This window comes from Botrytis deweyae (assembly GCF_014898535.1).
Source record: "Botrytis deweyae strain B1 chromosome Unknown BDEW_030, whole genome shotgun sequence".
Classification (NCBI taxonomy): Eukaryota; Fungi; Ascomycota; class Leotiomycetes; order Helotiales; family Sclerotiniaceae; genus Botrytis; species Botrytis deweyae.
Genome location: NW_024066237.1, coordinates 152,801 through 175,827, shown reverse-complemented (window position 1 = coordinate 175,827; position 23,027 = coordinate 152,801). Strand labels below are relative to the sequence as shown.

Here is a 23,027-nt window from a genome sequence, read left to right as displayed (position 1 = left end):
TCTCGAGTATGGATACTTATAAGTAGTTATACTAATATATAGATATTTAAATATTTGAATATTTAGATATCTACCTACCCATCTGTTTATCCATTTGTTTATTAATGCTATATACCAGACCATTTATATTATTCATACCATCATTCCATATACACACCACTTACACCTACCACCTATCATTATACAAAACCATCCATACCATACCATCCATACCATCCATACCATCCATACCATCCATACCATCCATACCATCCATACCATCCATACCATCCATACCATCCATACCATCCATACCATCCATACCATCCATACCATCCATACCATCCATACCATCCATACCATCCATATCATACCATACCATCTAACCATCTAACCACCTACCACCTACCACCTAACCATACCATACCATACCATACACATCTAACCATACCATCTTACCTTAACATCTAACCATACCATCTAACCACCTACCACCTACCACCTACCACCTACCACCTACCACCTACCACCTACCACCTACCACCTACCACCTACCACCTACTAGACACACCTATTCGCACATAAACATTAAAGACAAGGATTGTAAAACAATTGATCTGCAAAAGAGAAATAGATATCTTAACCCTTCGTCATTCGTCATACCTCACTCATCGTTCATCATTGTATCTTCCTTCCCAATATCAATTTCCCATTCACATTCTCATTCATCACAAAATCCATATTTCAATCCATAAATCCAAACCCGCACATAAACTTCACAAACTCCAAACCTCACATATCACAAAGAAATAATTCTCATCATAACAAAATTCTTTGAATTGCAAACGATGGAATTTTTGCTAGAGAACATGTCATGTAATGTCATGTCTTTAAAAAAAATTGGCATGCACCCAACCCACTTCATACCCTCATACGATCCACGAAGACATTCATGCGACCCGAGTTTTTTGTTGAACTTCGCATACACTCATTAAAAAAGAGATTTCTCAATAAATGTAGCTTTCATTCCCAGTTCTCTAGCAGATCAAAAAAGCCATTCATTCGCCAACCCTTTCGACGCTATTGAATCCATCCCACGCAAGCAAACCAAATTGTTGTAAACATTTACTCGGATTTAGTGGCTGGTCCTCTAGCTCCCTTTGGTACACCGGTTTGGAATCCATTCTTGAATCTTCTTGGAACTTCCTTCATGTGACGCATGCGACCGGTACCGGTGGTCTTTCTTCTCTTGGCCTTCTCACCCCAGTTATATTTATTCAATGATATATTAGCATATATTCGTATGGTTGTGCATCTTTTCATTTCTCCTTCGTGTATCGATGAATTGGAGGTAGGAGTATATCGTGGATATTTCTGAATCGATTTGGTGGTAAAAGATGAATGGATGGAGTAAACGTACATTGACGGGTCTTGGCTGCTGGGTAACCGCATCCTGAACAGGTGTGCTTTTGGATGTGGAGAGATCTGCGACCTATAAATTGAAACCAGAATATATCAGCCTTGAATTCTTCTTCTTGAACCTCATCCCAAATCCATTAAAAATAAGTCCTTGATCAATTGTCCATCTCCTGATCCCCGACTTCATCATTTCCTCCTCTCTCCGTCGCAAAAGATTGGATTTAAAACTAACCGCAACGTCTGCACAAAGTGTGCGTCTTGTTGTGACGCTTTCCGAAACTGGAAGTTCCCTTGGCTGTAATTCAAATCATCATCAGTATTGATATTCTCGTTGGTTGTTGATATGTGATATATCGAGATTCGAAGGTTACGCACTCATTTTGAATTAGGAACTGTTGAATTAAATTGTCAGCGATTGTCCAGACAGTAAAACGGATGATGGCACACAAATTGGCGATAACGTACCTTGGGGTTGTCGTGGGGTTGTCGTTGGTTTCAATATCTCGACTTTTTTTCGATGAGCAGCGCAGGCTTAATCGCGAAATAGTGGGAAATTTGGAAAACCCTAACTTGATCATGTGATCATCGAAGCGAGATCTGGAGGACCGTGCAGGGTTGGAATTTTGGAGATGCCTCAGAACCTAACCTCTTATCATATCAATCTTCAGTCGACAGTGAGGTCTAGTGAATGTATATAATGTAAGTATCAAAGATATAAACAAATGTTCAAGATACGAAAACCCTTATAATAAGTGTTATATTGTACCTTTAAGAAAGATCATATTTCAATGATTCACAATGATTTTTCAATTTCGAGGGACTTTTGTAATGACGACGCTCCGCTGGCCCTCCGGGGGCCACTGCCGTGGAGGCAGAATATATCTTGTTAGAGAAAGATTAATTTTCATTTATTGCAGCAATATTCCTATAATCATTTCTCATCTTCTATCTCTATATGCACTCAACCTCTCCGCCGCCTCCCCCTCTCACCCATAGCCAATAACTGAAAGTAATGTTCCTTTTCTTTTTCTTCTTCCTCCACCATCCGCCGCGTCTCCGAGGGAGAATATATATTATGAGGGGGGAAAAATCAATTTTGTTTATTCTTCATTTTATATCCTTCTATTCACACAATCTCTCCGCCGTCTCCCTTATTTCTAGGTTATCCAAGGCCACTGCCATGGGGGCAGAACTCTTGTAATTGAGATATCAAGAACAGAATGATTTCCAGTTTCTTTCCCTCCTCTCTCCTCTCCTTTTCCATCATTAATCATCTTCTACTACTCGTACGCATTCACCATTTCCAATCTTCTTCTACATCATACTAGGTATCTAGATCTATCTACCTAGTAAGATCTACTCTACCCCTTCGTACAAAGCAAAAGTTTCCAATATCCAATATCCAAAGAATCACCTAGTAATCTCAATCCAATCATTCCTTACTATCTACTAGGTATCTATCTATCTATTTTCTATTTCCTATTTTCCTATTTTTCTATTCTCATATTACAATCACAGCCATAATCACAGCCATAATCACAGTCATAATCACAGCCATCATCATAAGAGCAGAATTCTTAATAAAATACTATAAATATTAAATATAAAATCTCAGGAACAATCTATTTCTTCTCTCCTCTCCTCTCCTCTCCCCTCTCTCCCCCTATCCTCCTCGTCAAGAGACAAAAATTCCCAAGAGATATCTCCAACAGAACACATTCCACATTATACATAACACAACCATTCATTCCAGATTTTAGATTTCCATTTCTATTTCTATTTATATTTCACTTTCAAAGCAGAAATCCTTTCTTGAAAGATTTGATAATCAATTCAATTCTGATATATTATTCATTTAGTACAGTCCATTCTATTCATATCAGTGCTTACATTTATATTATCTTTCGCTCTCCTATTCTCTCCTGCTATTCACATCTATACCTATCTATCTACCTACCTAGTCGACCTAGCGACCGACAGGCCAGGCCAGCCGCCGCGAGCCGCGCGCCCCCGCAAGAAGCTCCATCCTCTTTCCTCTTTCATTCCACCCCCTCCCCCCCTTTCCCCTCCCCTCTAAACCCCTCACACTCCTACCTCCATCACCTATACCCACCTACCCATCCATTTATCCAAAAATGACAAAACATTTCTATTCCATTCCTATTTCCCCAAACCTCTTTAAACCTCCCCAAAACAAACCCCTCAAAAACAAACCCCTCAAAAACAAACCTCCCAAACAAACCCCTCAAAAAAAAACATCTCTCCATTCTCCATTCTCTATTCTCCATTTCCCTATTCTCCCTCTACCCTCCTCTACCCCCCTACCCCTATCCCATACTTTCCCCAATCTATAATTCAAAACCATCATCCTTAAACCATTATTCTAAAACCATCATTCTAAAACCCATCATTCTAAAACCCAATCATTCTAAAACCCATCATCCTAAACCCATCAATAAAAACCCATCATTCTAAACCCAAACTCCCCAATCCGATCCAATCAAATCAAACCCCACTGTCTCTTATCCTCCTCTCCCTCTACCTCCCTCTACCCTCCTCTCCTCACTCCCTCTCCTATCCCTCTCCTTTCCCTCTCCTCTCCCCTCCTCTCCCTCTCCCTCTCCCTCTCCCTCTCCTCTCCCTCTCCTCTCCTCACTCCCTCTACCTCCCTCTACCTCTCCCCTATCTCTCCCCTCTCTCCCACCCAAAACAACAATAATAACAACAACAATAACAATAAACAACTACCACCACCACCACCACCACCACTATAAAAACAACTCTCAACCCTATCAATTCAAAAAGAATTCTTTATTCTATCCTATCCTATTCCACTCTATTCCACTCTATCCTATTCCACTCTTTACCCTACTCTACCCTACCTCATCCTACTCTACCCTACTTTACCCCACCCTACTTTACCCCATCCCATTCCACCCTACTTTACCCCCATCCCATCCTACCCTATCCCATCCTATCCCCTCTCTCCACAAACAAAACAATTCACAACTCACAACTCACAATTAACAATCATCAGAAATACCTATTCCAATGAAAAAAGACAAGATAGACATTTCAGAAAGATATTTTGGATTTCTATGTACACGACTATGTATGTATGTATGTATGTAATCTTCCTCCCTTTTCTCCCCTTCCCCTTCCCTCTATCTCCCCCTCCCCTTCCCTCTATCTCCCCCTCCCCTTCCCTCTATCTCCCCCTCCCCTTCCCTCTATCTCCAAATCCATCCATCCTATCAAAAAGAAAACGGGTATCTAAAGTCTTCATCTCCACCTCACCTCTCCATCTCCATCTCCACTCCCATCTATTCAACCCAACACTACTCCAATCCCCCAGCTCTCATCCCATACTATCCAGAGTCTCTCTCTCTCTCTCTCTCTCTCTCTCTCTCTCTCTCTCTCTTCTCTCTCTCTCTCTCTCTCTCTCTCTCTCTCTCTCTCTCTCTCTCTCTCTCTGTCTGTCTGTCTGTCTGTCTGTCTGTCTGTCTGTCTGTCTGCCTGTCTGTCTGTCTGCCTGCCTGTCTATCAGTAAATTATGCTCCTTCTATGCTATCCGGCCGTTTCCCACACACACATGAATGAATAATCTATTAACGACCCGCTCAATCCATATACACAACCACAACCACCATCTCCATCTCCATCTCCAGCTCAAAGTCTTCTCCTCCCATCGTTAAATATGTAAAATCCAAAAAGCACCCATGTACCATATCCCTCCCCTACCCCTCATATACAGAAACTCCAACGCCATTTCTCCCCAATATTCATTCCCCTCTCAATCCCACCCATTTTAAATTTTGCCCTCACTACACAGCCACAAAATAATTACAACGTAATCAAATCCACCTCCGAGAAATCCGGCGGATTCCTCCCATACACCACTCTCCCCTTCGCATCCAACGCCGCTCCCACATTACTAATCCAAATATTCGCTCCTGCATAATCTCTCGTCCGCTTCACCTCATCATCACTAACCCCAATATCATCTCTCGGAATCCAAACCACTGGTCTCCTAGCCCTCAACGCATAATGTTGAAACGCATGTTTAACAAGAGCATCTCTTTCTTCCGGTGCCAAATCTTCAATTTCATCATTATACCCACCATAAAGTGCATTTGCGATTTTTTGCTGCGCCTCAATATCTCTATGACGTCGTTTGCGCGTGAGCTGTGGACGAACAACCGGTTCATCGATAGGTTGAGGACCATCGGTGCCAGTTCCACGGGCAAATGTTTTGTGTCGAAGATTTCGACCGGATTGTAAAGCCCAACCGCCAGCTACAGCAGCACCATGTACAAGATTTGATGGTTTAAGTTTGGCAAATTTACTACCGCTGTTTCGATTGGTGGTTGTAGGGTGTAGTGCGTCCATTTCAATGTATCCTGGTCCTTCAATACCAGCTCCATCATTCTGTGGTACCGTTTCAGGATCTGCAATAGTGAGACCAAGACGTTCGGCTTGTATCCGATCGAATGCTTCATCACGAAGGACAGCTTCATCCTCAAATGTGATTGGCAGATATCGAAGTAAAGGACCAAAAGACCAATTGAGCAGGAATTGGTAAAGAGCAGTGAGTAATAAAGCAACAATCATAATGATCGCCTGAGGAGTAAGTGAATCACCTTGCTCATCCTGAGTCAAGAAGAACAAACCGATGAGGCACAATTCCATCACATACAAACCAGTAAATGTCTGATTGATAGCACGTGGGTATAGAAGTCCTCCTGTGTCAATCCTGAATCGAGAGACATAAAGCATATTGTAACGATTCGCAATCCAAAGAAGCGTGAATGTAATAATGACGAAAATTATGATAACCGGCGTAACCACACAATAGATTAAACCAATACAGGCAAAATTAGTGTAAACAGGGAAGAAGGATCCCCATGTCACCGATGGAAGTGTTGTATTTCTGGTCCACTTTTGTCGAGCAGTATTGTCGAAAATCTTGGGTAAAACAAACCAGAAAATGAGAGTCGTTAACTGTAGGAGTGTACCCGAGCTCACAGAAAATGCTTGAAGAATCATGTAAGAGAAGAAATAATTCGCCGCCTTTGGTAATTGTTGTGCAAGTGTTTCGGGTATAGAAGTAATATCATTGGACCATGATCCAATCGTAGCTACCGCACCACCCGCGATGGACACAACCAAGAAAACTTGGACAAAGAGAAATGCAAAGTAATAAGTTTGAACCAAGCCTTGCTTCTCATTGCCAGTTTGTGAACCTTGAACAAAGGCAAGGTATCCCAAAATTGTTGGTACCAATGATAGCAAAATACTGAGCACAATGGCGGGCAAAACACCTGCTACGGCTTGAAGAACCTTTTCGGGTATAACCTTGAGCCAATGAAGCCAAGATTTGGTATTTACCAAAGAAGATATCTGGGATAAACTTGATGTCCATGCGACAGGAATCGACCATAAAATAATCATACCAAGAACGACAGCAGTAATGACAGCAGTCCTGAGCCATGCCTCCCACCATTTGATAGACATATTATCCCAAAGGACATCATTAGGTGAAATCTCAACAGTACGCGGTGCCATTTGCTTTGGAACATGGTAGGTAACAGACTGACAAGCCATATGTGCAGCTACTTGATGATTGAATTGAATAAAAGCCGAATTCATGAGAGGAAATCTCTCTGGAGACTTTTGATCCAATTCGATCTCAACATTCAGCTGAGCGAGTTGTTCACGACACCAATATATTGTATCGACTTTTGGACTGATTCCAGGAATGCCGAAAAACCAATCAGGAGTCCAACTGAACCTGGCCAATCTATGTGTTGGCCTATCCTTTTCCTTTAGATAGCGCTGCCAAGCTGCGGTCGTTGCATTTTCCTCGTATTCCTCGTTGAAAGCCTTCGGATATTCTACACCTGGTCCATCGTCTGAGTTTAGGAAAGGTACGATATCCTTAATTACCTGCCACGCACTCTTCTTTGGCGGGGCACCAGTGGCAACCCTTGACTTTGGCCCATCGCCTTGAGTTAAAGGAAATTCATCATCATCTTCATATCCCGTTGGGATCGGAGATGGAAACCCGCCAGCGGGACCTTTCCAGAACTTCCACCAATTATTGGTTTGAAAAGCATCATTGGCTCCATCTCCTCCATATTGAAAGCCATTTCTTCGTACTGTGTTGCCTTGCAACTTTCTATCCCCATCATAACTTCGAGGATCACGGTCGGATGTTGACGGGCGTTCTTCTCCTTGCTTCTCAGTTTCCCGGTTCTTTTCATCATCCACACCAGATCCATACGGTTTCGGAGGTGGCGGTCGTTTTCTATATCTTCCATATTGATCATATTCGTCATCCTCCGGTATCGATGGTGCGTCAAGACTTACGAACCCATTACCATTCGTTTCTTCAATTGTATCATCCAATTCTCTGCCAAGTCCCAAAACGCCACCAAAAGCAGTACCTCCCGCCTTTCCTACGGCGTCCACACCTTTGTTCAAGCCTTGTCCAACTACCTCGAAACCTTGTCCCATAGCGGCGAGGGGGTTGCCCAGCTTAAATTTCTTCGAAATTTGTCGCTTATGTTGTCGAGCTTTTTCTTGTCTCTCCAATTCTGCCTCCTCGTCTAATGCATCATCCACGGTGTGAGGAGCCTCCTCGCCAGTCGCAACTCCGCCACTCTGCGCCAATTCTGCCGCTCTCTCATTTTCGCGTTTTATTTTCTCGGCCTTCTCTTCCTTGGTCAGCTTGCGATTCGATTCCTTAGCTCGAGCTTTCTCATCCTTCTCTGCTTGCTTTTTCTGGGCTTTCTTCGCGGCTCTGATCAACTCTGTCTCGGCTGCCTCCAGTTTCAAATGGATTTTGTCCCGAAGATGTATCTTCTTCAATAATTCATCATAATTTCGATTAATCCAGATATTCCTAATTCCTCCAGGGAAAACATCGTAAAGCCCAGCGAGAGCTTCTTTCGTAAGCCATTTATCCGGAATGGCACTGACAAGGACAGTAGTTGCCGAAGCTCTCAGTCGATGTTCTGCAGATGTCAAATAATCTTGTCGTACTTTAATATACACTCGTAACTCTGCAAAGAATACACCGCAGACCCACATGATGGCCAATAAAGCAAGCACCAGATGTGCCCAGTATCTATTAGTCTTGCTAGGCTGTATATTAGTCCAAGCCAATTGGTCCAGTCCAGTTACATTTGGGTTCGAAGAGACTTCTGTCTTGTTCTTGTCGTCTGCATATTGCAGAGCCCAATCTCCACCTCTGCCTCCAATATAGTTCATGGGTACAAGGATTGGTATTATGACGACGGCCATAGGTATGAAGATGACCAGAAGCGTTTGAAGGTATCGAAGAAAAAAGTAAGCGTCCAAGCCACATTTGTTGATAACTTCTCGATCTCGAAATTGAAATATGGTAAATAGCCATCCCCAAGGACTTCTCGGAGGTGGTTCTGTTCGTTCTTTTTCGGGGACTAGATAGGTCTTTGGCTTGCTAGAATTCAGTCAGTAAAGTCCATTGGAATCTGCGTCCACAGAGCGCAGATCGCCACACGCAACATCCTCCAAACTTACAATATCCGTGCAAGCTTGTTCTTCAAGAGCATAAAAGCTATCATCTGTACACCAAAAATGATGGCAGAAGATGCCATTGCCGTTAGAAGGGCGACCAGACTAATACCCTCGGAGCCTTGCGCTGCAGTCGTCGTGGTTTGGGACGCTGAGGTAGAGGTCGTCGTGGCATTGCCAGTCAAAACGGAAGACATGTTGAGTAACGTTGAACACCTTAACGATGCATAAGAGAAAGTATTTATTAATCCACCTAAGACGTATTGGTAGTATTGGATGGTGGTTGTGATATCATTAATAGGTCGTTGTCGTTTTCGAATTCAGGATTGGTGTCAATAGGTATCAATATCAATATCAATGACAATGACAATGTCGATATGGATGGATATCAATGTCAGTCAGTATTGGTACCGTATCAGTATCAGTATCAGTATCGGTATCGGTGTGGAAAAGAATGAATTAGAAGGAAATAAAAAGAAAAGATAACACGATAGAAGAGAACTAGAAGAAAACTAGAAATACAATTGAATCATCTAGGTAATGCCAATACCAATACCAATGCGAATGACCATGCCAATGCTCAAAATGCTCAAACACCTGGTGAATGTTTTATTTGGGAAAATAACTTGGTCTTGTTTACCACTTGGGCCCCGGTGATGGTTGAACTGATTGGGATTATCCAAAATCCCACATTGAGTGGCATGATTCGCTGATCGTAAATTAAACTTATTAAAACTTATTAAAACCTGAGCAAGGAGCGACATGGATATCCATCACACCTTGATTCACAGTGGAATGGCTAGACATGACTAGACATGACTAGACATGACTAGACATGACATCACGAATCAGACTGCTTGCTGGCGCCGTAAATATGGAAAGTCCATGTTCCCACGATGTACAGCCGAGACAGGATGAGTCCACGATACACATTTCTCCTCCCAAGAATCCGAAGATGGGTTTCATGCTTGCCCAGGTAGCTGTCAGTGGTAGCCAGAAAGGGATTGCGTTACCATTCATTCGATAACGGTTACTTAAACTTCAACTTCTTTACCCACTCCTTACCCCCCTCCCCCCCTTCCCCTGAGATGCGCTTATCGTATATCAAAGAGTGATCGTCGACCAGTCATTTAGATTAGGGGTTATCAAGACGACACAAGAGGCGTTTGTCATGGGGAAGTTTATTTGTTATGTATGTATGTATATATGTATGTATACATATATGTATATATATATGTATGTATGTATGTATGTATGTATGTATGTATGTATGTATGTATGTATGTATGTATGTATGTATGTATGTATGTATGTATGTATATATGTATGTATGTAGCTCTTCTTTTCTCTGGGGAATTCTTTAAATATAAGATACAATTGCTATATTTCAATATATATATATTATATATATTAATAAGTGCAAAATTATTATCGTATATTCAATACTATGAAATTATGAATAATCAAGTACCAGCTAGATAGGTACACAGTATTAACACAAATACCAGTAGGTATCCAAACATAATTATCATGAATATCGAATATGATAAGAATCCAGATAAAGATACTCAAAAATCCAAGCCACTGTCGCCATCAAGCATCGGAGATATTCTAATCCTAGACACCTGCACCCTTAGAGATTGATTGTATCGTATCCCGCCACTCAAATACCTCGATACACTCACTCTCACATATGGATACTATCGTAGATATGTAATCTTACACCAGCTCAGACATGCGAAAGAGAGAAAAAACTTGTATTCTCAGGATTTAATCAAGCTTTTTCCCTGAGCTGGAAGCTTTAATCAGGACGATAAAGCTGTATGTTCAGAGAGGACTGGGAAAATAATGTATTTCTGATGCTATTTCTATTATACATTGATTGTTAGTAGGATATCATCCTGTATGCGTATGTACGAATATGAAATTCATGCTAAACTTTCCTGGTATGTGAGTAGAATATATCGAATTTTGTGATTCTTATCGTTCTGGAAATTGTAAGATCTTATAAATGTAAGATCTTACGTACCTTTGTGGTCGGTATATATCGTGCAACTCAAGCAAAAACGAGGGGAAGCATCAAATTAATGTATGCGAACACTGACTTCCTAGGTATCCATAGATATAACGAGAAAATACAAATGATGATTTTGAAAACTATTGAATTGAAATGAATAATTACTAGTATCGAAGATGAGCACTATTAATCTTGAAAGGAATTTAATATCCAAATTCCCTCTCCCTCTCCCTCTCCCCCTCTCCGTAAAAGTCCTGACAAAGACCCTTTTCTGTCAACCTACCCCCGACCCCCTCTTCTCTCAACCCCCGCCTTTAGATACAACTCATCATTATCTCAACCCGCACACCCACACCCACACTCAGCACATCCCTAATGACTAGGAGCCGTCTTCCTCACCGCAACACTAATACTCGACCCATCGTCAATCTCCTCCGCATTCCACATCAACTGCCACACCCCATCACAAACCGGCGTCGCATAGAAATTCGACACAATCTTCTCCGTGCTCGGATTCTTCCACATGGCCCAATTTCCAAACGTGATGAATCCCTTGGTGGTACCGTTTCCAGCAGTCGATGCGCTAAACCCCTTGGTCGTACTATTCCCAACAACTGCTCCGGTAAATCCCACGTTGGTGAGTCCGCTAGAGGATGGATTGATGACGAGTGCAGATGTGGTTGTGTTGGTCAGTGTCACGTTGCTGTTGCTGGGTGTGACGATCCATTCGCTGGAGGAAGTTGGTGTGACTGGAAGGAAGGAGAGATGTTAGTTGGGTTCGAAGATGGCTTGTGGGAGAATGAATATGCTTGTGGGGGATGGAATCCTTACATGTGATGTTTGCGTTGACTTTGGAGCCAGCTGGAACAGTGTTGCCGATAAATGCATTTCCTGTTTGTTGAATTAGTCTTGTGAGACCAGTCGATGGTACACGACTGTTAGCTTACCATCGGAGTAGTACACTGGAAGGCCACCAATACCAGTACCATACGCATACAAGTGGAATGAGTCGGTAGAGCTAGTAGTACGTTTTTGGAGAACAGCAGCAGATGCCGCCAGTCCTCTGAAGAGGAACAGGAGAGGAGATGTAAACTTCATGTTTTCTTGAATTCGTAAAGAGAATGTATGGTAGACAAACGAGTGAAGATCCTTACACCAGAAGAGGACGAGGAAGGGATGAAATGTATGAAAAGAACGAAAATTTGGGTATACAACAACTGACGTGGAAATGCGAAGAACTTACCGTTAATATTATATCGAACGGGAAAACAAATATCAGGGCAACAAAGCTCGGGGCCGACTTGTAAGAGTCCTTTATCAGCTTTAACATGTCCAATAGAAAAGCTTTTCAACGCACCAAGAACTATCTTGGACCTTTGCTAGTCAGGAGAAAATATCTGACCCTGTGGAAGCTTGAGCCGTAATGGGGATAGATACACAATCAATAACGCGGGATGACAAGAACGAAAGTCAGTGCAATGGCACACCAACCCATCCAGGGTGCTTTCGTCAGCCTGGTCGATCATATGGAATAATTAGTCCACGCCACATGGTGGTTGGATGTGATGGTGAAAAACGTGCAATTGCACGCGGCTCTCGATCCGAATTTGGTTGCTTTGTGGAGTGGCTCGAGAGTGCCTCGAGTGCTCATACCAGAATCCCAAATACGATCTGCACGGGTCTTGATGGGAAGGATTTCCCTCGTTGGAGCTCAAAGATTCTAACTCAAAGGGCGTAAGTGATTAGACGGCAAATTTTCCGACCGTCCGAGCCATTGAACAGGGTGGGTAGAGGTAGGTAGAGACTGAAGACGAGAGGGGTGAAGAGAGGCGAAAAGGGACCCGCGACTCTGGTCCAGCTGGTGCAGGTGGTCTGAGAAACAGACGGATGAGGTTACCAAAATCAAATCATATTCGAAAAAAAAAAATCGAAAAAAAAATCAGAATTTCCATCTCAAACCACATAACATCGCTACTTTGATTTTGAAAGCCTGCCAAGAATCATGAATTTGAATCAACAATTTACTTGATGTTTATCTGTTGATAAAACCAAAATAAGAAATTCCATTGTTAACCTTGGAATACATTTTGAATAATGTCGTGAGAGGCAGTTGAAGGAAAGTCGCATGGCAGCTGGGAGCTGGAGAGATATCGGGAAGCACAAGTGCACGGTTCCGAGGCATTTTCGTTTGTAATGTTTCAGGAGATGAGATTAACTGATCAACACAACCTTGTGCTGCGATGAATTGAACAATCTGAACTTCGTATCGGACGAGGAAGAGCTGGAGTATCTCTCGGCACAAATCGAATCTGAAACTTGAAGATATAAATTCATATCAGAAAGTATGAAGTGTAGGGTTTCTATATATATTTATAGAGCGAGTGGGGTCGACGAGATGGGTATGGAGGGGATACGTGGACATTGATATTCGGCCGTCTTGGAAAAGGAGGTTGATGATAACTTCAGATCAATGATGATTCGAGGATAGATGAAATGGCTGTGCTAATTACATCCATAGACCTGGTCACCCGATATCAAGCTAACCAATTGAATGTATTCCATTTTTTGTTCGTATCGTTCGGCATGATCGAGCGATATACGAATGCAACGACGATCTCCCGTAAGTAGATCCCCCATTGTGTTTCAAACATTTTTCTTTCCCTGGGTATCCATTTTCGTTTCTTCTTCCCTTCAGCCTCTTCAGCCTCTCCTTTACGTCCTCGATTACACACTTCATTGGTCCCTCTTGAGGTTACCTAAGATGAGTTGTATCTTTTTCCATTCTCCCAAGTTACGCCTACCTGTTAAGCAACGTTGATCGTCTAACGATCTCCCACTACTACATGTCAGATGAAACAGACGCGAGATCCAGATCCATGCATTCGAGACTTGGATTTGAAGAACGTATTCAGCAGGAGTGGCGTTATTGTTATCATCATCTTCTGACATGATATCTCGATTTGAAGATATCATGTATTCATACGCAAGACACACTGAAACATCCGTTTGTAAAACGCTTCCACGGACGGATGATCGAGTGACTATTCCAGAGCTCACAGAGCATGCAAGTCATCAGTCCAACAAAGACAATGAGGTGCCACCGATACCCATGCCACTAGGGTACTAAATCGTAACACGATGCGAACTATTGTACCTGACGACTGAGTTGCAAAGCTTTCTCATCGTACCATAAGTTCAGAGAGAGAGAAAAGATGCCGTAGCAGTACTCTCTATTTGGAATGGCTTCTCTCTTATTCGACCTTGGACATCAGTTGCCACTAGGACAAGTTGAGCCTACAAACAAAACTAGTCAGGTACGAGAATAAGTAAAATGTCCGATCACTTTAATCAAATGAAGAACTAATACCAAGGCTTGTACGTCGCTTAACCTTAGGACCCCGAATTTATTTTAGCTACTCTAGCTACTCGTGCCTTACTTGGTAAAACATTTGAAAATGGATGCACAGACAACATCCACCATTCACGCCTTCGACCTAGGACAGATTCAAATGCAGGTCTCCTTTTCAAGTCTAAGTTGTGTGCTTGTCAGAGGCTCAGAGTTGTTATTTCAATTTAATTTCTCGCCAAGTACATTTCTGCCTGATTCTCAATTCGGCTGGTGGCATCGATTATTGACTACTGAGCTTGACATATGTACATCCTAATACTATTTCGGATCCCCCTTGGGATGATCAAAGCACTAGGATATTTTCGTTATCTGCACTGTCAATCTAGTACGAACTTGAGGCCTGCCATGGTGGAGATCCGTGTGGTGGATTGCACTAAGATTTTGCGTCCTAAGTCTCTTTGAGGATTTGTACGAATACTGTACCAAGGGAAATGTCTACTTCGGTGCTCGGGTCCAGAGGACTTTGACGGTAAGCATCGATGTGATTCCTAAGTAGTTTATCTTACCCGGCTCAAGGTGTTGAATCTCATGATTGCAAAAATATTCTTAAGGAAGATTCATTCCCACTGGTACAACTTCATTCTTTACAATCCAGTACAGTCCGTTTTTCATTCTCTCCCTTCTACATTCGATTTCTTTTTTTTCTTTGGCAACCTCACTTGAGGACCATAACAATCTTTTATACTACACACACTTCAACACCGAATTTCATATATTAGAAAGTTTCAGGGAACTACATCATGCGTCTTCACATTCTTTTGGCCTTGTGCCTTTCATTTTGCCAAATTCAAGCAAGTCCTCTTTTCGGATGGTTCTTTAATCCGATTGCCACTCTTCAGGCAGACCTTCTCAATATCATCAATCAAGCCGAGTGCTTAGTTTCCACAAAAGTTTCTTATATCCCATCAATCCTTACCAGTGGAAACACCAATGCCGTTACATCAAATAAGTGTTCAACAACAAGCGGCAAAACTACCAGTGCCGCAGCTGTCCAAAGTTCCCTCTCTTCTCTTCAATCTGTAGCTTCATCTAAATGGAGTTCGCTCCAGAGCTTATTGTCTACAACTACTTCGCTTCCTCCCATTCTTACTACTAGTCTCACTACCTCAACGGCTAAGCCTACGAGCACTTCAAGTGTCACTTCAACATCAACAACTGCGAATACTGTGTCTTCAACTGCCAAGCCATCCTCGATCACTAGCACAACTTCTCCAGTATCCTCTTCAACAGCGTCCTCGACCAGCAAAACTTCAAGCTCAGCTGTAGCATCAGGAACCCCATGCGCAGGCAATACCGCTGCTGATAGATCAAAGTGGTGTGACTATTCGACAAGCACTGATTACTACAATGAAGTGCCAGATACTGGTGTCACTCGCGAGGTAAGAAATTTCTCAAGTAATCAATAACCTTCTCTAATCTCAAATTTTAGTACTGGTTCAACGTTCAAGATGGCGTTGCTTCACCTGATGGATTTTCAAGATATGTTCAAACTATCAATGGAAGTATCCCAGGACCAACCATTATTGCCGATTGGGGTGATAATATCGTGGTACATGTGACAAATAGTCTCGCTACCAACGGTTCAACTATTCATTTCCATGGTATCCATCAAAAGAATACCAACCAAAACGACGGAGTTCCATCAGTTACCCAATGTCCTATTGCATATGGAAATACTTATACCTACAGATGGAGAGCTACTCAATATGGTTCATCATGGTATCATTCTCATGTTGGACTTCAAGCATGGGAAGGTGTTGCTGGTGGTATTATCATCAATGGTCCTGCCACAGCTAACTACGACGAGGATAAGGGAACGCTCATGCTTAGTGATTGGGGTCATCAAACTGTTGATGAGCTATATCAAAAGGTTCAAACTGTTGGTCCTCAATCAATGACTACAGGTCTTATCAATGGTACCAATGTTTTTGGAGCGGATGGTGCTAGTAATCAAACTGGTTCTCGTTTCTCAACTAGTGTTGAGTCAGGCAAATCATACAGATTCCGTCTTGTAAATAGTGCCATCGATTCTCAGTTCAAGTTCTCCGTCGATAGTCATACCATGACTGTTATGGCGATGGATTTTGTTCCTATTGTTCCGTATCAAACTGATATTCTCAACATTGCTATTGGTTAGTATTATCCTCGCTCCTCGTTATATAAATCCTCACTAACACCTTTCTCACAGGACAACGTTACGATGTAGTCATCACCGCAAACCAAGCATCTGTCGCCTCCGACTTCTTCATCCGCGCTATTCCCCAATCTTCCTGCTCTGAAAACGATAATTCAGATAACATCCGAGGTGTTCTCCACTACGGATCTTCAACCGGTCTCCCTACAACCACCGGCTACACTTTCACAGATGAATGTGTTGACGAACCTGTCTCCTCGCTCGTTCCATACCTCCCAAAAACCGTTTCAGCCGCTTCTAAGAGTCCCGAAGAAGCCGTCACCGTTGCTCAAAATTCACAAAAACTTTTCAAGTGGTATCTCAACAACTCTACCTTCCTCTCAGAATGGGAAGATCCAACGCTTCTCATGGTTCAAAACAACATCACCGCATTCGGAACACCAGATAATCTCGTCGAGGTACCCAACGCGAATGAATGGATTTACCTCGTTATCCACAGCGCGCTCCCTGTTCCCCATCCCATCCATCTCCACGGCCACGACTTCTTCGTCGTCAGCCAGCAGGCCACCACATTCGATGCCAGCACCGCCATTTCCACATACAATCTTAACAACCCCCCACGAAGAGACGTGGCCACGCTACCCGGAGGTGGATACCTCGTTCTCGCATTCGAGACGGACAATCCCGGAGCCTGGCTCATGCATTGCCATATTGGATGGCACACCAGCATGGGATTCGCAATGCAGTTCTTGGAGCGCGCGAGCGAAATCCCAAAGCTGTTGGATACCACGCAGTTGCAGGATACGTGTGCGGCGTGGACTGGACATGCCGTGATACAGGAGGATTCGGGAGTTTAGATTTGGGGGGTTTATATAATTATTTCTTGTCGCTCTTTTTGAGATTTTATTTCTATTTCTATTTGTGTTTGATGATGGATTGATGGATTGATGGATGCTAGATGCTAGATTTTAAATATCTAGTAAGGGAAAAAGGAGAAGACGAGGATATATCACATATCCAAGATTAGATACTCGAGTAGATGAGTGAGAGTAATGATAATTGATCATTCGTCTATGCAGACGAAGAAAGAAGGAGATGGGGATAAAGAGGAAGAGATATCAATGGATAGGTACCTACCTAGATAAATCGATGATAACACATCACCGGATAGGATAGGATCTAAATATAATCTAATATAATAAAAATAAAAAAACTTAGAATGCATGCTCAAGACTTCTGTTCTATGTCCTAAATTTAAATGATGGAAGGGGGATGATGGCGGGATGATTGGTACAGTATCTTTCATTCGTTTGTAAAGTGCGACTCCACGCAAAGCATTGTACCTAGTCTGAAGAAACTCTATACCAGAGAAGACAAATAAGGTTGCTCCAACTCCAGCAGGGGAGTTTTGAGAGGAAGGAAGTACTTCGTATTGAGTACCATGATTTTAGAGACGAATGGGTCTTGGAAAAGCATAGTTGCAAGTGACGAAACGATTATTTTTGGATATGGTAAAAGAAGAAATGTAAGTCTGAAGAGAGAGACTCCAGACTCGAGGGGTACATATTAAAATCGATGAAATTTACATCTACAGAATTGGTCCTTTGCAATTCCAATTTGTTTCTTACACCTTGGAGAGCCCAAATCAAGACGAGATCTGCATTTTGGAATTTACCTTCGCACTCCCACACTGGATGCGCAAGCTCATAGGGATATAGTGTTACATAGTACCGACGACGATGTCATCTTCAGAAAGCTATCGGTCTCACACGATGGCGACTGTGTATGGGGCACAGAATGCAAGTGCCATTTGAAGCTCTTGATTTGATGATGCGGCAAACTCTTGCTGCGGATTAGATATTCCTCTTTGGGAGGCGGGTAGGTTAGGAAAGTGCTGGACCAGCTTCGCCTATTTTCCTTAGACGTCAGCGTGCCAATCTGATGTACCCAAGAGCCAACCTAGGTAGTCTAATGCAACTTGGGAACAGATAAATGCTGTTTTTCTCTGGTCGGCGAAGAAAAGAAGATGTGAAAATTGAGTAGACATGTAAATGAAGCTAGGTAAGGTTAAACAGTGAACCTTTGAAGTCGGTAATAGCTTTGTAATGTAGATAGATATTGGCCAAAGGGAAATAAAAGTATATGTCCTGTTAGAACCTAGTCAACTTGAGCTGAGATGCAAGTTTTACTTTATATAGCCTTGGTAGTACCTAGTAGACAACGCATAGTCATAGACAGAGGATTTTTTGTGAGAAGTTTTTAAGCATTCAACTTCTATCTCAAGAGTCTCGTATAGTAAGATTAAAAGCATCTCGGTGTTTGCATCGAGTATGGCATTCTGCTAGATCACTCTGTTAGGTAAGATTACTAGCTGCGAAGATATAATCTAGCATCTGATCGAGGGTGAAGGGTGCTTGTTTCGTCACTAGACTTGCTACAATGGACAGTATAGTGTTCAGGAGCTGCAGCGATTTTTAGTGTATTGTCCAAATGCGCGTTGTCGGCCTCTGTTACCGTGGCCGATTTGAATCATTTGGACAAAACCCCAAAAATAGATTTCTATTTAAGCTCAAAACGTTTTGAGAATTTAGTAGTATACTTATGAGAAAAAAATATTTAGTATAGTAGTATATATAATACGATTTTTCTTTTTAGCATTTTTATAAATATATTATAGAAATTATAGAAATTCTTTTGTATTAGGTAGAAATCTATTTTTAATATATCGTTCAAATGATTCAAATCGACCTTGATACAATTGTAAAATTATAAAATACTATTTTATAAGCTGTTTTTCGATAGAGGTGATAAGATAGGTAGATACTCAGATTAGATAGATAGATCCACAATCCACCCACGCACAAGGCTGAGAAACCACTACGTTTTCCCACCCACCCTCATCTCAGCCTTCCCTCCCCCAAAATGCCCCTCCTCCTCCTCCTCCTCCAAAAACCATGTCCCGGCTCCTTACCTTCCTAAAAACCTCTCCCTCTCCCCTCCCCTCAATTCTCAAACCCTCATCTCTCTTCAAAAAGCAAATCTCCCGCAAAATCTCCACCTCATCTCTCACATCCACACCCACATCCTCCCGCATCCCTCCCTTCCTCAAAGAATTCACCTACTGGTCCCTCATCATCGCCTCCTGGATCCCCGCATCCATCTTCTTCCAAGATCACATCGCCGAGCTGCATATCATCAATGGCGCTTCTATGTATCCGTTTCTAAATACGGGGTATAATGAGAGTTTGACGCGCGATGTATGTTTAGTAGACAAGAGGAGGAAGGGAAGAGATTTGGAGAGGGGAATGCTCGTTTCTTTTAGGCAGGTTTTATTTTTCCTCCTCTCTATTTTTCTAAATTGATTGTGAAATATTTCATCATCCATCATTTTATTCAAATACAGGATGCAAGATCCAAAATATAATGCCCAAGCTAATTTTCCTCCCTCCCCAATACAGATCCCCCTACCACCCCGAAACTCTAGCAATAAAACGCATCATCGCCCTCCCAGGTGACCGCGTCTATACTCACGCCCCCTATCCCTACCCCTATGCCGATATACCTGCGGGCCACGTCTGGGTCGAGGGCGATAATGCCGATTCGAGGAAAACTTTAGATAGTAATCATTACGGACCAATTGCGATAAATTTGATAACTGGAAAACTGACGCATGTGGTTTGGCCTTGGGGGAGTAGGGGAAGAGTTAGGTGGGAGCAGTGGAAGGGGAGGACGAAGGTGGTGAAGGGGTGGAATGGTGGGGCGTGATCTACTATCCGGATATGGTTGAGAAGCTTGATATTGGTTGAATGATTGATCTGGTGTTCTTCCAATGGGTCTTGTGGTAATACGGGCTCTTGATTTGTATGGGCTCTTGATTTGTATCACCGATCGAAGGATGGATAAAGTATGAAAGCGGATTTCAATTGACTTCTAATACTATCTAAGCCGGACATAGTAATTATCAATCTAGGAAACCATCTATCTATTCATTCTTTTTTCCCTCCTCTACCTCCGGTTTCTTATCCGCAGCTACCCCCATAGCACTTAACGCCTTTTCGATCTTTCTATACGCAAACGAGAAGCCTGGGTAAAGGAATGGTCTTAGATCATATCGATTGTCATCGGGTGAATATTGCTCAGCATGATAACTCGGTGTAAGGGTAGTCATCTTATGACGATTAGTAGAATAGCACCAAAAGAACCATCTAGTCTTTTCATAAATCTCTCTTGGGGAGAGGATATGACCCCATTCATGCAAAAGTTTGGTCCACATTCCATATGGTCCTAACTTATCCACTTTGCGAAGACGACCGTAGATTGATAACTCGTTGTAGCTCATACCCATGTCAGCTTCATCACTCTGTACGTAATCCTCGGTAATAGGTTCGAGTTCAGCAGTTGGTGGAGCGTCGATAAAGTCTTGGAGGAGCGGCATTCCAAATTCTGTACTGGCCCAGAGAATGAATCTTTTCAAATCCGTTTTGGAAATGGCGCCAATGGGATTGATATCTGCACTACTACAATCGTATTTTGTGAAGTAACCTCTGAGTGATTCATCGACATTTGCAGATCCTAGGACTAATAAGGATCCGGGCTTTGTTCTTCCACGGACAGTAGGTAAGAGTTGGGCAAAGAGATAAGCTAAAACCATGCGAAGTCTAGCTTGGATGTTTTGCAATGCCAAGTTCGATGCCGGTGTTCCTCCATACATCTTGTACTTCGGCGTGTAACTGGTAACGGTTGTGAACAGTGTGGTGACCGCTGAAACAACAGTGTCAATGTTGAAATCAAGATGGTAACTACCAATCTTTTCACCTAAATGCTTGGCGCGACCTCGTGTCTCTGCTGAGGAATTTTCAGATCCCATATAAGCAGTATGGAAGATGCGATTGGCAATGTCCTGTGCGCTGGATGGACGCCATGTGCTGTCTTCCTCTTCTCCAACGATTCTGAGTAGATCTTCAACAACCTGAGGGTTATCGTCTTTCTCAATTGCTGCATAGACGATTCGACACATCGAATGAACTATGACTGAAGTAGCACAACTATCGATACCTCCGGAGAGTGGCACAAAATATCCCGCCTGGCGAGATCGACGAAGGTAATCCCATAAGAAACAAGCTGGACCGAGCGCAATCTCTTCCTCAGGAACGTGATATTTGATTGGAATTTCCTTGGTAGGTTGCACCAAAGGATTCACGTCTTCAGCATCACTCGAAAGGCTCATACCAGCTTCAATTCTTTCGTATGCCGCTGTTTCCCTCGATTGCATGGCGCGGGATCTGAAGGTTCTATATGCCCTCACCTCTTCTAAATCAACAGTGGCAGTCACCACCTCTACGTCGTATAAAGAGAATTGACTTGCTTGAGCGACAACTTTACCATTGACAACAATCATGGCGGATCCATCATAGTAAAGGCGATCTCCATCGCAGCCCTGCTGATTGGCATATAAATATATGCCTCCGGCCTTCAAAGTAGCTTCCTTGATAAGTTCAAGACGAATGTTTAGCTTTCGAAGCTCATGATGACTACCACTGCTGTTGGTAAAGATCTCAACACCATCCAATGACATATTTATATGTGGTGCCCTTGGCGTGAATAACTCCTCGCAAGTCTCAGCACCAAAGCAAGAATCGTAAGTACTGATAACAGCATCTCCAATCGGAACTTTATGTTGTCCCGTTACTTTCGTGATTAGTCTTGGCAAATAGTACTGCTCAACGATCCTCTCTCCTTTCCATGGTGTGAACCATCTCTGCTCACGATAATTCCCATCAGAAGCCAACGAGAGCTTAGGTCGAATGAGTAATATCTATTCCTTCATTAGTTTCAGCTCATTATCAAGAAGATTACCAACAGCTCACTGACCTTAGAGTTATAAACAATAATTCTACAATTATAGTTTACATTTTTATGGCGAACTGGCATTCCTATATCAAGTAGAATTTCCTGACACTCCTCATGAGCAATGATTTGCGCTAGAGACTCCCACGAATGCAATTCTGTATCTGATTCCAGACTACTATGAATTAGCTCAAATTCAATTCTTCAAAAGCGCCTTCAAAAGTCCAGATGGCAAGTCCGATAACCAGGAAGTTTCGATCTCTGAATTCAATTTGAACATTCAAAGCATTCAAACCGTTCAAGTCATTATCAAACCCAAACCCAAACCCACAATGCTCATCCCATTCCCCTCAAACTTCTTTCCCAATACCAAAACAAAACACTTACAAATGATCCTGACATCCATATCCCGTAACCTCCAATTCCGGGCCAACCCTCAAGGACGCCCCCGCCTTCTTCGCCCGTCGAATACTCTCAATAATGCGCTTTTGATTGCCGTCAAAATCCAGCGCCCACTGATTAAGATTGCATGTTGCGAGGGTTGCGAGATGACCCATCGTCACGAACTTTCTGCGATGAGAAAATGGCGTGATGTTGTGCTGGATTCTACTGCGGGTGAAGTATCGTGGAGTGTGTAGATGTATAATACAATAGAACCTGGTTGT

At 42.6% G+C, this 23,027-nt stretch overlaps 7 protein-coding genes across 7 annotated transcripts; 2 read left to right on the top strand and 5 right to left on the bottom strand.

Annotated features, from left to right (window-relative positions):
* Positions 1-1,104: 1,104 nt before the first annotated feature.
* EAE98_009717 (uncharacterized protein) lies at positions 1,105-1,302 on the bottom strand (the record flags this gene model as incomplete). The annotated part of the gene is made up of 1 exon (XM_038957338.1): positions 1,105-1,302. The coding sequence occupies one exon, from the start codon at positions 1,300-1,302 to the stop codon at positions 1,105-1,107; it is 198 nt and encodes a 65-aa protein (XP_038806277.1).
* EAE98_009716 (uncharacterized protein) lies at positions 1,299-1,777 on the bottom strand (the record flags this gene model as incomplete). The annotated part of the gene is made up of 3 exons (XM_038957337.1): positions 1,299-1,471; positions 1,631-1,693; positions 1,774-1,777. The coding sequence occupies 3 exons, from the start codon at positions 1,775-1,777 to the stop codon at positions 1,299-1,301; spliced, it is 240 nt and encodes a 79-aa protein (XP_038806276.1).
* A 3,464-nt stretch (positions 1,778-5,241) lies between these two features.
* Positions 5,242-9,152, bottom strand: EAE98_009715 (uncharacterized protein; the record flags this gene model as incomplete). The annotated part of the gene is made up of 2 exons (XM_038957336.1): positions 5,242-8,881; positions 8,962-9,152. The coding sequence occupies 2 exons, from the start codon at positions 9,150-9,152 to the stop codon at positions 5,242-5,244; spliced, it is 3,831 nt and encodes a 1,276-aa protein (XP_038806275.1).
* A 2,192-nt stretch (positions 9,153-11,344) lies between these two features.
* Positions 11,345-12,070, bottom strand: EAE98_009714 (uncharacterized protein; the record flags this gene model as incomplete). The annotated part of the gene is made up of 3 exons (XM_038957335.1): positions 11,345-11,721; positions 11,804-11,863; positions 11,920-12,070. 3 exons carry the CDS (start codon positions 12,068-12,070, stop codon positions 11,345-11,347), a joined length of 588 nt encoding a protein of 195 aa, XP_038806274.1.
* Positions 12,071-15,121: 3,051 nt separating this feature from the next.
* Positions 15,122-17,372, top strand: EAE98_009713 (uncharacterized protein; the record flags this gene model as incomplete). Its single annotated transcript, XM_038957334.1, has 3 exons — positions 15,122-15,760; positions 15,811-16,513; positions 16,570-17,372. 3 exons carry the CDS (start codon positions 15,122-15,124, stop codon positions 17,370-17,372), a joined length of 2,145 nt encoding a protein of 714 aa, XP_038806273.1.
* A 2,097-nt stretch (positions 17,373-19,469) lies between these two features.
* On the top strand, positions 19,470-20,280 carry EAE98_009712 (uncharacterized protein; the record flags this gene model as incomplete). Its single annotated transcript, XM_038957333.1, has 2 exons — positions 19,470-19,841; positions 19,948-20,280. The coding sequence occupies 2 exons, from the start codon at positions 19,470-19,472 to the stop codon at positions 20,278-20,280; spliced, it is 705 nt and encodes a 234-aa protein (XP_038806272.1).
* A 217-nt stretch (positions 20,281-20,497) lies between these two features.
* On the bottom strand, positions 20,498-22,919 carry EAE98_009711 (uncharacterized protein; the record flags this gene model as incomplete). Its single annotated transcript, XM_038957332.1, has 3 exons — positions 20,498-22,330; positions 22,387-22,537; positions 22,750-22,919. 3 exons carry the CDS (start codon positions 22,917-22,919, stop codon positions 20,498-20,500), a joined length of 2,154 nt encoding a protein of 717 aa, XP_038806271.1.
* Positions 22,920-23,027: the final 108 nt, after the last annotated feature.